The sequence below is a fragment of the Sporothrix schenckii genome (genome assembly GCF_000961545.1).
Source record: "Sporothrix schenckii 1099-18 chromosome Unknown Cont49, whole genome shotgun sequence".
NCBI lineage: Eukaryota > Fungi > Ascomycota > Sordariomycetes > Ophiostomatales > Ophiostomataceae > Sporothrix > Sporothrix schenckii.
The window spans coordinates 360487-372671 of record NW_015971150.1 but is presented as its reverse complement, the minus strand read 5'-3'; the positions used below and the strand labels follow the sequence as shown (position 1 = coordinate 372671).

At 57.8% G+C, this 12185-nt stretch overlaps 4 protein-coding genes across 4 annotated transcripts; 2 read left to right on the top strand and 2 right to left on the bottom strand.

Moving 5' to 3' along the window:
* Window positions 1-182: 182 nt before the first annotated feature.
* Window positions 183-2810, top strand: SPSK_00427 (exosome complex exonuclease RRP6; the record flags this gene model as incomplete). The annotated part of the gene is made up of 1 exon (XM_016727396.1): window positions 183-2810. One exon carries the CDS (start codon window positions 183-185, stop codon window positions 2808-2810), a length of 2628 nt encoding a protein of 875 aa, XP_016582675.1.
* Window positions 2811-3452: 642 nt separating this feature from the next.
* Window positions 3453-6152, top strand: SPSK_00420 (RINT-1 family protein; the record flags this gene model as incomplete). The annotated part of the gene is made up of 1 exon (XM_016727389.1): window positions 3453-6152. The coding sequence occupies one exon, from the start codon at window positions 3453-3455 to the stop codon at window positions 6150-6152; it is 2700 nt and encodes an 899-aa protein (XP_016582674.1).
* A 373-nt stretch (window positions 6153-6525) lies between these two features.
* SPSK_00566 (solute carrier family 25 (mitochondrial carnitine/acylcarnitine transporter), member 20/29) lies at window positions 6526-7532 on the bottom strand (the record flags this gene model as incomplete). The annotated part of the gene is made up of 2 exons (XM_016727532.1): window positions 6526-7346; window positions 7442-7532. 2 exons carry the CDS (start codon window positions 7530-7532, stop codon window positions 6526-6528), a joined length of 912 nt encoding a protein of 303 aa, XP_016582673.1.
* A 1026-nt stretch (window positions 7533-8558) lies between these two features.
* On the bottom strand, window positions 8559-11990 carry SPSK_00393 (golgi family complex component; the record flags this gene model as incomplete). Its single annotated transcript, XM_016727362.1, has 5 exons — window positions 8559-9290; window positions 9374-10387; window positions 10459-10798; window positions 10860-11415; window positions 11453-11990. 5 exons carry the CDS (start codon window positions 11988-11990, stop codon window positions 8559-8561), a joined length of 3180 nt encoding a protein of 1059 aa, XP_016582672.1.
* Window positions 11991-12185: the final 195 nt, after the last annotated feature.

Genomic DNA, 12185 nt, shown 5'->3' with positions numbered 1-12185 from the left:
ATTTGGGCAGCGTTTTAGCCATTCTGGAGGCCGGCAGAAAAAAAATCCAGCGTTGCGATTCCGAAGATCTAGTGTTTGAGCAGCTCTCCTCTGCATCCTTTGCTGCACCTTTGCACATTGGCACCTCTCCCTCGGTATCTGAAACGTCTCTGACGTTCCATACCGTCCCAACTACCGCCACGATGGATTCTGAGGACTTCAAGGCCCAACAGCAAAAGATCCATGCTGCGCTCGTTGCCGTAAATCGTTCCGTCAACGGCATTGCCTCCGAAGATCTCACCTTCCTGCGCACCGTCAATCCGTCTGTTGCCGGCGAGCTCGATGAACAGGCGGCACGCCTTTTGCGCCTCTCCAATGGCCTTCTCAAGTCGGCTGCAGGGGCCACCGGAAAACGCGCTCCGCCCCAGCTCGATGACGCCGACGACGTCGACCTTAACTGGCGCGGCGTTGTCGACGTGATTGACGGCCTGCTCGAGAAAGCTGACACCACCCTTGACGAATACACCGGCCTCCTCAAGCGCAAGGATGCACCTACTACTGAAGGTGGCTCTGACTCCAAGAAATCCAAGCAGCAAGGCCCCGGAGCAACGGGCGCCTCGGGCGCCGGCACAGACCGTCTCGACTGGAACATTCGCCGCGCCAACATTCCGAAGCCGCAAGAGCTGTTCGAGCGCAAGCCCGACAACTTCGACAAGGGCCCCTGGAAGCCGATTCTGACGACAAAGCCACATGCGATTGTGCCACTCGAGGACAGCCTGACGACGTTTGTCGACGAATACAATCTGACGCAGTTCAAGCACCCATACGAAGCCGAGATCAAGCAACTACACTACCCTGAAGCCGTCCATAAGTCTCACGAACCTATCCTCTATCAGCCCGTCGAGTCTACGTCCGCTGTTTGGGTTGACACCTTTGAGGGTGTTGAGGCCATGCTCGCAGAGCTGCGCGAAGCCGACGTGATCGCGGTCGATCTTGAACACCACGACTTCCGCACCTACAGTGGCCTGCTGTCACTCATGCAGGTCAGCACCCGCACCAAGGACTGGATTGTCGACACCTTGCAGCCCTGGCGCCACCGTCTCGAGATTCTCAACGAAGTCTTTGCCGACCCTACCAAACTCAAGGTCTTCCACGGTGCCAGCAGTGACATTGTGTGGCTGCAGCGCGACCTTGGCCTCTACGTTGTTGGTCTCTTTGACACCTACTTTGCTTGTGACTGCCTCGAGTACAGCAAGCGCAGTCTGGCCTTCCTTCTCGAGCGCTTTGTCAACTTTGACGCCGACAAAAAGTACCAGATGGCCGACTGGCGCATCCGCCCGCTCCCCGAGGAAATGCTTTATTACGCCCGCTCCGATACTCACTATCTTCTGTACATCTACGACATGGTGCGCAACGAGTTGGCTTCCAAGTCCGACCCCACCAACCCCGAAAAGGACCTGATTTCATACGTCCTGAAAAAATCCAAGGAGGTTTCACTCTCCCGCCACGAGGCCCTGCTCTGCGACCCCGAGACCGGCATGGGCACCCGCGGCTGGCTCAACAACCTTCTCAAAACCTATACTCTGCTGAGCGGCGAACAGTTTGCCGTTTATCGTGCACTTTACCAATGGCGCGATGATCTCGCACGGCGTTTGGACGAGAGCCCCGGATTCCTCATGCCCGTGCGTGTACTCTCCGACATTGCGCGCATTCTTCCACCGGATCGGAAAGCTCTGCTGAGCTTGCTGCACAACACGGCCCGCGTCACCAAGTCGTCCATGAACGAGCTCTTCACGCTTATCCAGGATGCCCAGGCCCGCGGCGCTACGGGGCCTACATCGATTGAGTTCCTGCGGTCCGACGCCGTCGGTGCCTTGGTCAAGGCGAACCGGCATTTCAACCTTTCTGCGTCACACGCGGCCGGCACTAGTACGGGTGCTGCACTTGAAAAGCCGAAAAATGTCGAGCCTCTACCGAACGTCACAGAACTGCGAAGTACGTTCTCGCAGCTCTGGGGCAAGAAACCAATTGGCGGGAAGAGGGTTGGAAGCACTGGGGGTGAGGACGCGGGTGGCGTGCCGATTGAAGCACCGTGGTTCGTCCAGGCTGCCATCTCTATCACTGCAGACGGTGCAGCGCCGCCGACAGCCGCTCCTGCTCCCAACCCTGTCCCAGTCACTAAGCCGATACCGTCAGAGGACTACATTGAGTTCCTGTCGCCGGCTCAGAAGGCTCAACCAGCACGGCCAGAGGCAGCGGATGCGACGCCTGCAACGCTAGCACCCGCAGAGAAGGTCGACGAGATGAATGAGGACGAGGCAGAGGAAGAAGAGGACGAAGGCGCTTTCACACTAAAGTGGGGCAAGAAGGACGGCAAGGCGGCTGCTTTGGCCACAGATAACAAAAAGTTCTTGTCCGAAGCCCAACAGCAGAAGCAGCTGAGAAAAAAGGAGAAGAAAGAGGCCCGGCGAGCAGCGAAACGGAGCAAGTCCGAGTCGGCTGGGTCAGGTCTCGAGATTGGCATGGGCGGCGAAGAGGGTGCGACGACACAGACATCAGATAGCGACGGCGGCGGTGCTCGCATTGACGCCACCGATAACGATGACGAGGCCATAGCCGATGGCGTTGAGAATAACAGCGACTTTGTGCCGTTCAACTACGACACGGCCGGGTCGGTGCTACACCCGAAGAAGACGGCTGCCGACAAAAAGTCGCCAGCCAATGCAAAGAAGGTCTTTAACCCGTACGGTAGCAAGGGCGACGACGGGCCCAAGGCGGCGCGGCGGATGCACTTTGAGAAGATGGGCAAGACGGGTACCTTCAAGAAGTGAGGAAGGGGAAGGTGGCCGTGTGATTTCAAAATGGGAGGTTGGAGAAGGTCCTTTCTCGGCGTTACGTTGTGCGTTCTTGCGTTTCCGATTTGGCATTCTTTTGGCGTTTCACTGGGGTTTTCTTTGCTTGTTTTCTACTGTTCCACGGGTGCCCTGTGTACTTTTCTTGTACTTTTCGTTTCGTTTCTGTTTCGTGGCTTTGGCTATGTGAATAGGTATACCTTTTTCTTTCTTAGACAATGCACTTGACGCGCGACCTGGGCTCAATCTCAGCCGGAACCCACGTCGGCATTTTGTCTGTTTGTATCCTGCTTTCTATTTCGTAAACCAAAAGAACGTAGATTGACGATAATTGGGACTGTGATGTTCGCCGATTGTCAACATGACGTAGATACTCGGATACAGCGATATTGATATACGCCGCGGACCAAGACCCACTAAAATGCACCTTCCACTGAAGTGGCCAACTGACAGCTCCCTGGGAGCTCCTTCCTTATGCCCATTGATACCAACAGCGACGACGACGACACATCGCCGCATTCTTGACCACAAACTCGCCATTCTCGGATACAAGTACGATTCTTGACCTTCTTTTCAACCACACTGTCGAATAAGAATGGTACGACTCCACGTGCGCGCAAGATGACGACCTCCTCGGACGCACCGCTGGTGGTCTTCCCTTTTGGCGAGCCGGACCCCCGCCTTGAGGACTACCTCGACGACAAGCTGCAGTCCACGGCCGACCTCGACACGCTCGATGCGCTGCTCCAGGGGGTGAACCTGCAGCATGATCAGCTGCAGACCCAACTTGACGATGCTGCGCGTGCTTTGGAGGACGCCCGTGGCGCGGCTGCTTCGCAACGAAATGCCTTCCAAGACGCTCTGGCCGAGTTTGACGGCCTCGAAGACGATATTATGCGGCGCCTCGCTGTGGCTAACGCGGAAAACGCGGCGCCCGAGGCCGTTGTGCAGCGACTGACGGGGCCCATGGAGCACCTCCAGCGCGTCACCCTGGCACACGACTACTTGGTGCTGCTACAAGACGTCGGTCAACTGGCCGACGCCGCTCGCGCTGCATTGCCCGACCGGCCCAAGGACGCGCTGGAACCATACACACGGCTGAGACGGCTGGCCACGCGTTTGGTGGAGTTGCAAGGCGCTGCGGCCGATACGGGGGCACCGGCTGCGCATCTGGTGGCCCATGTGGGTTCCGTGGCGAATGGGTTGTGGGCGGAAATGAATGCGACGATGCGTAGCGATTTTGCGGCATTGCTCGAGAAGCGCGGCTGGCCCAGCGGCGTGGACGCGGCGATTCCTGCAGACGAGACGTGGCGGGATGGATTTGGGAAGCTTGTCGATCTTCAGGTGCCTGAGATCCTCGAACGGTCCGCTGTTTTGTCGTCTTCTGCTTCCTCTTCCTCTTCCTCTTCCTCCTCTACCCAAAGCGAACCTCTCCCACTTTTACCCATCGATGTCATGGCACAGATCTTTATCAAGGAGTTCCGATACCATTTCTTGACAGACGGCCGCCGGACAAGCGAACCTCGGCAGTTTGGCGACGTGTGCTGCCCCTGGTTTCTCGAGCGGGTCGAGACGTGGTCCGACTTTTTGCGGGCGAGTTTTGCGGACCTGTTGGCGGACCGCTTTGAAGGCACCGGCGCGGGAGATAAGATGGCCTACGTCGACCCTGTGTGCGCCCTGGTGGCTTCCCTGCTGCCAGTGATGCGCGAAAAGGTGCAGCAGACGGTTGTCTATGCCGTGGCACAGCTCCACCAGCAGAGACAGCAATTGGAGCAGCAGCAAGGTGCCGACATCGCGGGATCTGCGCCCGTTCTCACGACACCCACATTCCTGGGTAACCTGATCGTGCAACTGCTTGCCTTTGATGAGGAACTGCGGACGCGATTTGGCTACGACGGTGGGTTGGGCAGCTCATCAGCGTCGTCAGCTCGCTACTGGCCCGGCCTGGCAGGCGAACCCGGCGGCGTGCTCGACCTGCACTTCTCTCTGTGGCTGCAGGCCGAGAAGGAATATGCGCTCTCGCGGTACCGCGAGATTGTAGATGGCACATCGCAGGCCGCGCTGGATGCTCGCGCCACGATTGACTACGATTACAGTGGCGCCGGGCGGACAAAGCCGACCCTGGCTGCCGTGCACGTTGTCGACTTGCTGCGGGCAGTGTCGGGCCAGTACCGCTACTTGCGCAAGTTCCACCACCGCCTGCGATTTTTGATCGACATTCAAATCACGTTGCTCGACGCCTACGATGAGCGTCTGCGCGGTTCGCTCGAGACGTACGCGTCCATGACGTCGGCCGTCGGGCGCACGCTGCACGGCGTAACCAAGGAGCAGCTGGCGACTCTCGAGGGCACGGGCGGGCTCGAGGCGCTCTGCCGCGTGTTTGGCAGTGCGGACCACTTGATAAACACGCTGCGTGAGTGGGCCAACGAGGAGTTCTTTGTCACACTCTACAACGAGCTGGAGACGCGGTCCAAAAAGGCCGAGCAGGCCGAGCGGGCCGGAGGGACGGGCCAGCTGGGTGGTGGCCTCAGCGTGAGCAATGTGCGCGATCGTACCGTATCGTCGGCTGCTGTCGATGGCGGCGCCCACAAGAACCACGGCGACGGCAACATGGACGAGGACAACCTTTTTGACGGAACCATTCAGGCGTTTAAGCAGCGGCGCAAGGCTGCACAGGACTTTCTCGTGTCGACACTGGCCGACTCGCACCGTAAGGCGTTCCGCCCATACGTTCTGCGGACGCAGTGGACGACGGTCGCCGGGAATGGCCGCGGAAGTATCGACGACAGCAGCGACGCTTCTGCGACTGTATCTAGTGCTGGCACAGTCATCTCCCCGGGTGATCTTGCCATCACACCGGAACTTGACGAGCCTCTGCGCATCATCCGGCGCAACCTCGAGTTCCTGGCCCGTGCACTCGGCACGGTGCCGCTGCGGCGCGTTGTACGCGGTGCCTTTGAGAAGCTGCAAGACCATCTCTGGGGCGATGTGCTCATGGCCAACAAGTTCACGACACTGGGCGCCGCACAGTTTGCGCGTGACATCTCGGCCGTGGTCTCGACGGTGGAGCGACAGGTGCCTTTGGGATCCACGGCACTCGAGGGCCTGCGTGAAGGCGTGGCGCTGTTGAACTTGCCTGTATCGGTACCGGCCGACGCTAGCAGTGACGGCAGAGCTTCCGTCACTCTGCAGCAGGCTAATGACCGCATGTTTGTTGACAACACAGAAGCGAAAAAGCTGCTGCAAGAACTCCAGTTGACGACACTGACGCCTCCGACAGGACGAAATATTATACAGCGGAGGATCGAGAGTAGTGGATGAGCATTTTGAAGTGTGTTGTTTTATCAGTTTGTATTTCTTCTTTCCTGTTCAAATTTCCAGCCTGCGCTGAAGCGGTAATTATAGAACGGGTTAAATGATTTTTGGTATGCCCAAACACGAGAGAATATGTCGAAACCAGCATAGATATCCCCAACGTCGACAAAACGAAATAAAATAAAATGCCCAATATTTTCCAGAATCGAAACCCGGTGCCGTCTAGCACTGTATACCGGGGACCCTTTGTCGCATCCGTACACCGCGAGTGTTGAAATTTCGTCGTTGCGACGTATATGCGGTAGTTCTCCTTTATCCACACCGTATCGTCATTCTCTAAATATCCACTAGCACCCTCCCACACACTCCAGATGGGACCCTAGTTGATTGCCCGCATCGTGGCTTCGACAACGGCAAAGGTTCCCGCACTCACGGGCATGGCACGCAGCAGCGTCGGTGCCAAGCCGCGCCAGAAGCCGCGTGCGCCTTCAGTCCGGAACGTCTGCGCCACGCAGTCGCGCAGGCTCTTGTAGCGCTGGTCGGCCGGCCGCAGCGCGTCTGTCTGCATCTTGCTCTTGATCACGTCAAAGGGATACGACGACAGCCACAGCGCCTCGCCCGCGAGACCGCCGTAAAAGGCCACCTTGTATGCCGGCACATCCTTGCGCTCAATCTTGTTGCGCGCCGCGTCCGTGTTCATCAGGTACTCAAACGTCGTGAACCACACGCCGTACGCCTGCGCCTCACGGTACACCGTCACCACCTGGCCGCGGTACAGGCCACGCGCCACGCCGCCGCCCTGCGAAACGAGCTTCTTCACGCAGTCCACGGGGCCATGGTACAGCCGCTCGGTAGCGCTGTGGGGTTGTGTCTGCAGGCGGATACGGACGTGCTCGATAGGGCCCGAGAGCACCGAGTTGGCGATACCGGCGAACGCGCCGGAGGCGTAGTATTGACCGTAGGAGAGGTCGCCCTTCTTGGCGGGGCCAGCGAGGTTGCGGGCCTCGAACCACCGGCGCGCCTGGTGGAAGGCACCAAACTGAACGGACACGCAGGCACCGATACCGAGGAGGGGGGTCAGGGTACCCTTGTAGAAGGCGAGAGGGCCCTCGGTCTTCCAGATGGCTGTGGCGGCACTGAGGGCGTTGGGGTAGGCGCTGGTGGTCTGCAGACGGACCTTTACAATATCAAACGGTTGGCCTGGCAAGAGACGGTTAGCAATGCGGCCATGGAGCTTGAAGCAAAGGAGGGTCTCGGGAGAACTTCCAACCAAAAAAAAAAAAAAAAACACTTACCGATGAGGACCTGGGCCACGCCGCCAGCAGCACCGGCAACGAGATCCTTGACCGTCTGCAGGCTGCTGCCTTCTTGAGCGTCGACGGACATGGCTGTGAGGAGAGAAAGAGAGGCAAGACAGGCTGGGGTGCAGAAGTATGCCAGGAGCTGGCTGGTCGGAGATGCGATTACGGCGACCTTCGAACGAAGTCGTGAAGAGGGGAAGGCTTTCGAGCAGTCGCAATTGCAGTTCTGATCGCAGACGGGTGCAATTAGTCGTCGTGACGAGATATGTCGAAGGGTATAAACTCGCAGCAAGACCGGAAAGAAAAGCGAGTAAGAAGAGAGTTGTTGATGGAGAGAAAGACTGCGGTCAGACGGGGCAGGAAGTGGATGTCAAGCCTGTGATTGCGGCTTCCGTCAGTATCGCGATAGCGGAGTAGGCCCGTTTTTTGTTCCCTCCCCCAAGATCTGTTTTTGTTACATTTTTTTTTTTTTACTTTTGCCCACGCCGCGCAGTTCGTTCTTTCCCGCTAATTAGGTTCCTTAATCTAGCTCTTGCCGGCAATCGTCAATGGCGAAAGGGGAAGGAGACGGCGATGGAAGCCAGAGACAAGAGGGGCAGGAGCTATCGCCCGTCAGGTACGACGTATTGCACGGCCTAGTGTCGCTTTAAAGAAGAGGGTCGCCTGCAACTGCCTAAAAACTTTTTTTTTTGAAAGTCGCCGTTCTAGGCAATCTGTGCTCCATGCGGCAAAAATTGCGTGCTCCGGCCTAAGCAAAATCCGTCATCGGCTGAAAGCTATTGTGCAACGGGTAGCCGCGATGCGCTAGTAGCCGCTGCGCGGCCGGGAACGTGCGACGGGCAACGCAATCTGATGATGTAAGCGCCGAAAGCCCTGTGTTCTGCGGTTCATAACACTGCTCCATCATCATTACATATCGTTCCCTGTACAATAGATGCCGTGGGAAATGCCCGGGGCTCAATTCTATTCACGCGGCAGACAGCTGTGCCCGTCGTGTACTTTTTTTCAGTCCCCTCTATGATCATTTTGTATGGCCGTAAATGACTTTCATAATCATGTCGCTCCATTGTGAATTCAAGCTACAATGGTATTCCCTTTTTTTTGAGAGCCCTTACACCCGGCTGATTTTGTTGCCGCTTTGCTGCTCGTTGGCCGCCTGTGCCACGTTTTGGATGGCCTCCTTGAGCTTGGCCACCACCTCGGGCTGGTTACTAAAGGCCGTCTGCAGCAGCTCGTCCAGCTCGCGCTCAATCTTGGCCACATTCTTACCGCCAAGCTTGCGCGACGTGCCGTCGTAAATCTGCTTGCCCCACCGCTGCGTAAACGCATTGATCGACCGCCGCAGTGCCTCATCCAGCTGCTCACTTACGTCCTGGTCAGCAGCGCTGGGCGCGACGGGACCGTTGGGAAGCATACCGAGAACCCCGCCCTGCGTCGAGCCTGCCATGCTACCAACAACCGATGCGGCCTTGCCCGAGACACTGGCATATCCGTTGCCGGCCACCGTCGCAGCCGCCGCCGCCGACCCGGCGACAGCGCCCGTCGCACGCGACCAGAGCGATGTGCCGGGGATGAACGTGCTAAAGTAGCCGACAAGGTTCGTGGCCAGGCTCAGGGCGTCCCAGATCTGGCCAAAGTGCTGCATGGCGCCGACGCCACTGCCGTCGTTGCGGATGTCGCCAATCTCGAGCGACAGCAGCTCGTTCTTTAGGATCAGCAGGTTCTTAATCATAAACAGGTCCGGATCTGTGCTGATGCGCGCTGACTTAATGCGCGCCTCTGCTCGTTGCAATGCCAGTATGGTCTCTTTGACAATCTTGAATACGACAGGGCTGTTGCGTTGCTGCAGGGAAGGAATGTCATGTCAGCTACTACTAGTAAAGGCACCGTTTATAAAAAAAAAAAGGGGGGGGGGATGGAACGTACGCATCGCTCTTTCGGCATGGCTTGGTCAAACATGACGAGCAGCTCGATCGCACGGCGCACGGGTGGGTACGCATTGGATGCAGCCTGGCCGTTGGCGACAGGCGCAATCTTGAGCGCCTCGGGCACCACGGGGACCTTGGTGATTGTCTTGGCGACCTCGGCCTCGAACAGTGCGTCGGCGAAGACCCACAAGTGCTCGGCGAGCAGCCGTGCTGCCATTTGCCGGCTGTGCGACGCGAGGTACGACGTGTCGTTACCACCGTTGTCGACGTCGCTGCTACCGCCGTTGTTGTCGTCGTCGTCGTAGTCGAGGAGAAGGTATTCGTGCGTGACCCAGCCGAGCACGTTGCAGACAACGGCCAAATCGTTGGCCGCAGACAGCGCAGCCTGCAACAGCGTCGCCAGCGGCACAACGTTGACGGCATTGACCAAGTCGCTGCGGTAGGCGCGTAGTGTAGCGAAGACCGAGTTCGTGTTCGCGCTATACTGCGGGTCGACGGCAAACACCCTGGCAAAAAGCAGAACCTCGTGGTACGAGCGTTCGAAGCTCTGCTTTATGAAACCGCGCGAGGCCGTCTCCACAGACGTAGATCCATTGGCCGACTTGGCGTCCTTGGTGTCTGCTTGGAAAGCGCGCAGCTCCTGCTGCACAATCGGCCGCAGAATTTGGTCGCGCCACTGTAGATATGTGCGAAAGATGTTGTTGGCCGTGTTTGAGTAGATGGAGTAGCTTTGGTGCTCTGTACGCGCAACGCCAAGTTGCGTGTTGGCACTTGCAATGACCTGCTGCACATTGGGCACGAGCGAATAGGAAGACTCGACGAGCAGCTCCTCAAAGCGACCATACGCGAGCGCATGCTGCGCGGCGTCCGACTTGGTGGCCGCGATCTGCTTCGACAGCTCAGTCGACACCTTGTCGAGGCGTGCGGTAAAGCCTACCTCGAGCAAGTGCAGAGACTTTGTGAGGAGGGACTGGTAACGGGCGAGATAGGATTCTGCGTCGCGATACTCCTTCTGTGCAAGGGATATTATGTCAGCTGGGTGTCTTACGAATCACACGTTGTACGGTTCGGGTAGTGCCTTACATGATGCGCCATGAAATGGATGCACGAGTCCAAGCTGGCGAGAATCTCCGACAGCTCCTCGGTGTCGGCCAACTGACCTGCTCCAGGCGCGTTGAGCCGCCGCGTGGCGTTGTCGAGGTAGCCGTAGTAGTGCAGGTCCGTGCCGACCTCGTCAGCGAGCGTCTTGAGGCGGCGCTGTTCGGAGACGAGGTCGTCACACTGCGCCTGGAAAGACGTCGTCTGTTCTTCGACGGACCGGAAGGAGTCTGCCAGCGACGACAGCAACCGTAATGCCCCATTCGTGTCGTCGACAAGCTGGCCGAGGTGACGTTCTGTCATGTCGAGCTGGTCCCGGTATGTTCTGGCCATGTATCAGCACCAAATCTTTACAAATTCAAACTCAGTTTGGGGCCCTTGCTTACAAAAATTCCTGCTGGCTGGCCTCGAGGAGCTCTGCGTCATGCGCGTCAAGCAGCACAGGCAGTTCCTGTAGCTTTCGCCACTCCAACCCATCGTCCACTCCGAGAAGCGAGTCTGCGATGGCGAGTGCTTCCAATGAGACCTCATTCTTCCGCCGCTGCGTCCGCCTCCGGCTGATGCTAGGTGGCTTGTCCCGTCTGTTGTTCTTTTTCGCCGGTCCCGTTGCTGCTGTTGCTGTCGCTGTCGCTGTTTCTTTAGATAATGCTGCTGCTTCCGCTGCCGCTGCCGCCCACTTTGGACGTGTGCTGGCCGTCTTTATGTCAGGGTACGATCGTGCGCGCCGTACCAGTCCATCTGCACGTGCCTGCAGAAAGATTTCGTCTTCGTGTTCTTGGGCATCCTCCTCGAAGAGGGAATCAAGTGTCTCTACTGTGTCGGTTTGTGGATTTGCGCCCTGTTCCGGGGTCGACTCTCTGTCAGCAAACGGTGCCTTGCCAACCCCATCCGTAACCACCTCCTCCCGTCTTGTATCCTCCTCTTTCTCACTTCCCCCATCCCCTGCTCCCCACCACGAATTCCTCCAGCACAATCGTACTCACGTTTGGCTGTTGCAGGAGTGACGCCCGCCGTCGATGGCCTTGGCCCTGAGTATTGCTGCGTCGCTCTGTTGGGAAGCTGTACCATGTGTCCTCGTACATTGTCGCAAGGGCCTGCCGCCTGTATGGGGCGACAGATTCATCCACGAGAGGATGTCGTCGGACAAGGGGCAGAGGCAGCGGTCGCAAAGGGGAGTTGTTGGAGAGCGATTGGGCGGCGTGGTGGCGTCGGCGTTGTAGCGTCCCCGTCGTAGAGCGAGAAGCGTCCCCGTACAAAGCGGTCGTCGGTGCCGTGTGTTGTCGACTGGTGGGCAATGCGTTTTGGCGTGCAGCTTTCCGGACCGAAGTCAGCGTGTTCTGTACTTTGAACGTTCTGCGTATTACGACGTATTCCCACCACGTAGCTCCGACAAATGAGAAAGAGGTACGTGCTCTAGCGCCCTGGCCACGGAGGCACACTGTGGGCTCTGAAATTGTGGGGACGCAGTTGTGAGTGGAAAAGTGGACCCGCAGCCGTTTCCTCTTCAACTTCAACATGCAAGTGACCACTCTTTCCTATTCGGGCGGACAACCAACAAAACACGACTCAAGTAATACTGACGACGAACGTACTTGCTGCCGACCATAACAGTATTTCTTAGAATGGAAAGAAGCATAACAAGAAAATTATCATAGCTAAGCATACTGTTGATTATTCCCCCTTCGACGCACGGTGAGCTTTAAAGCGCGTCG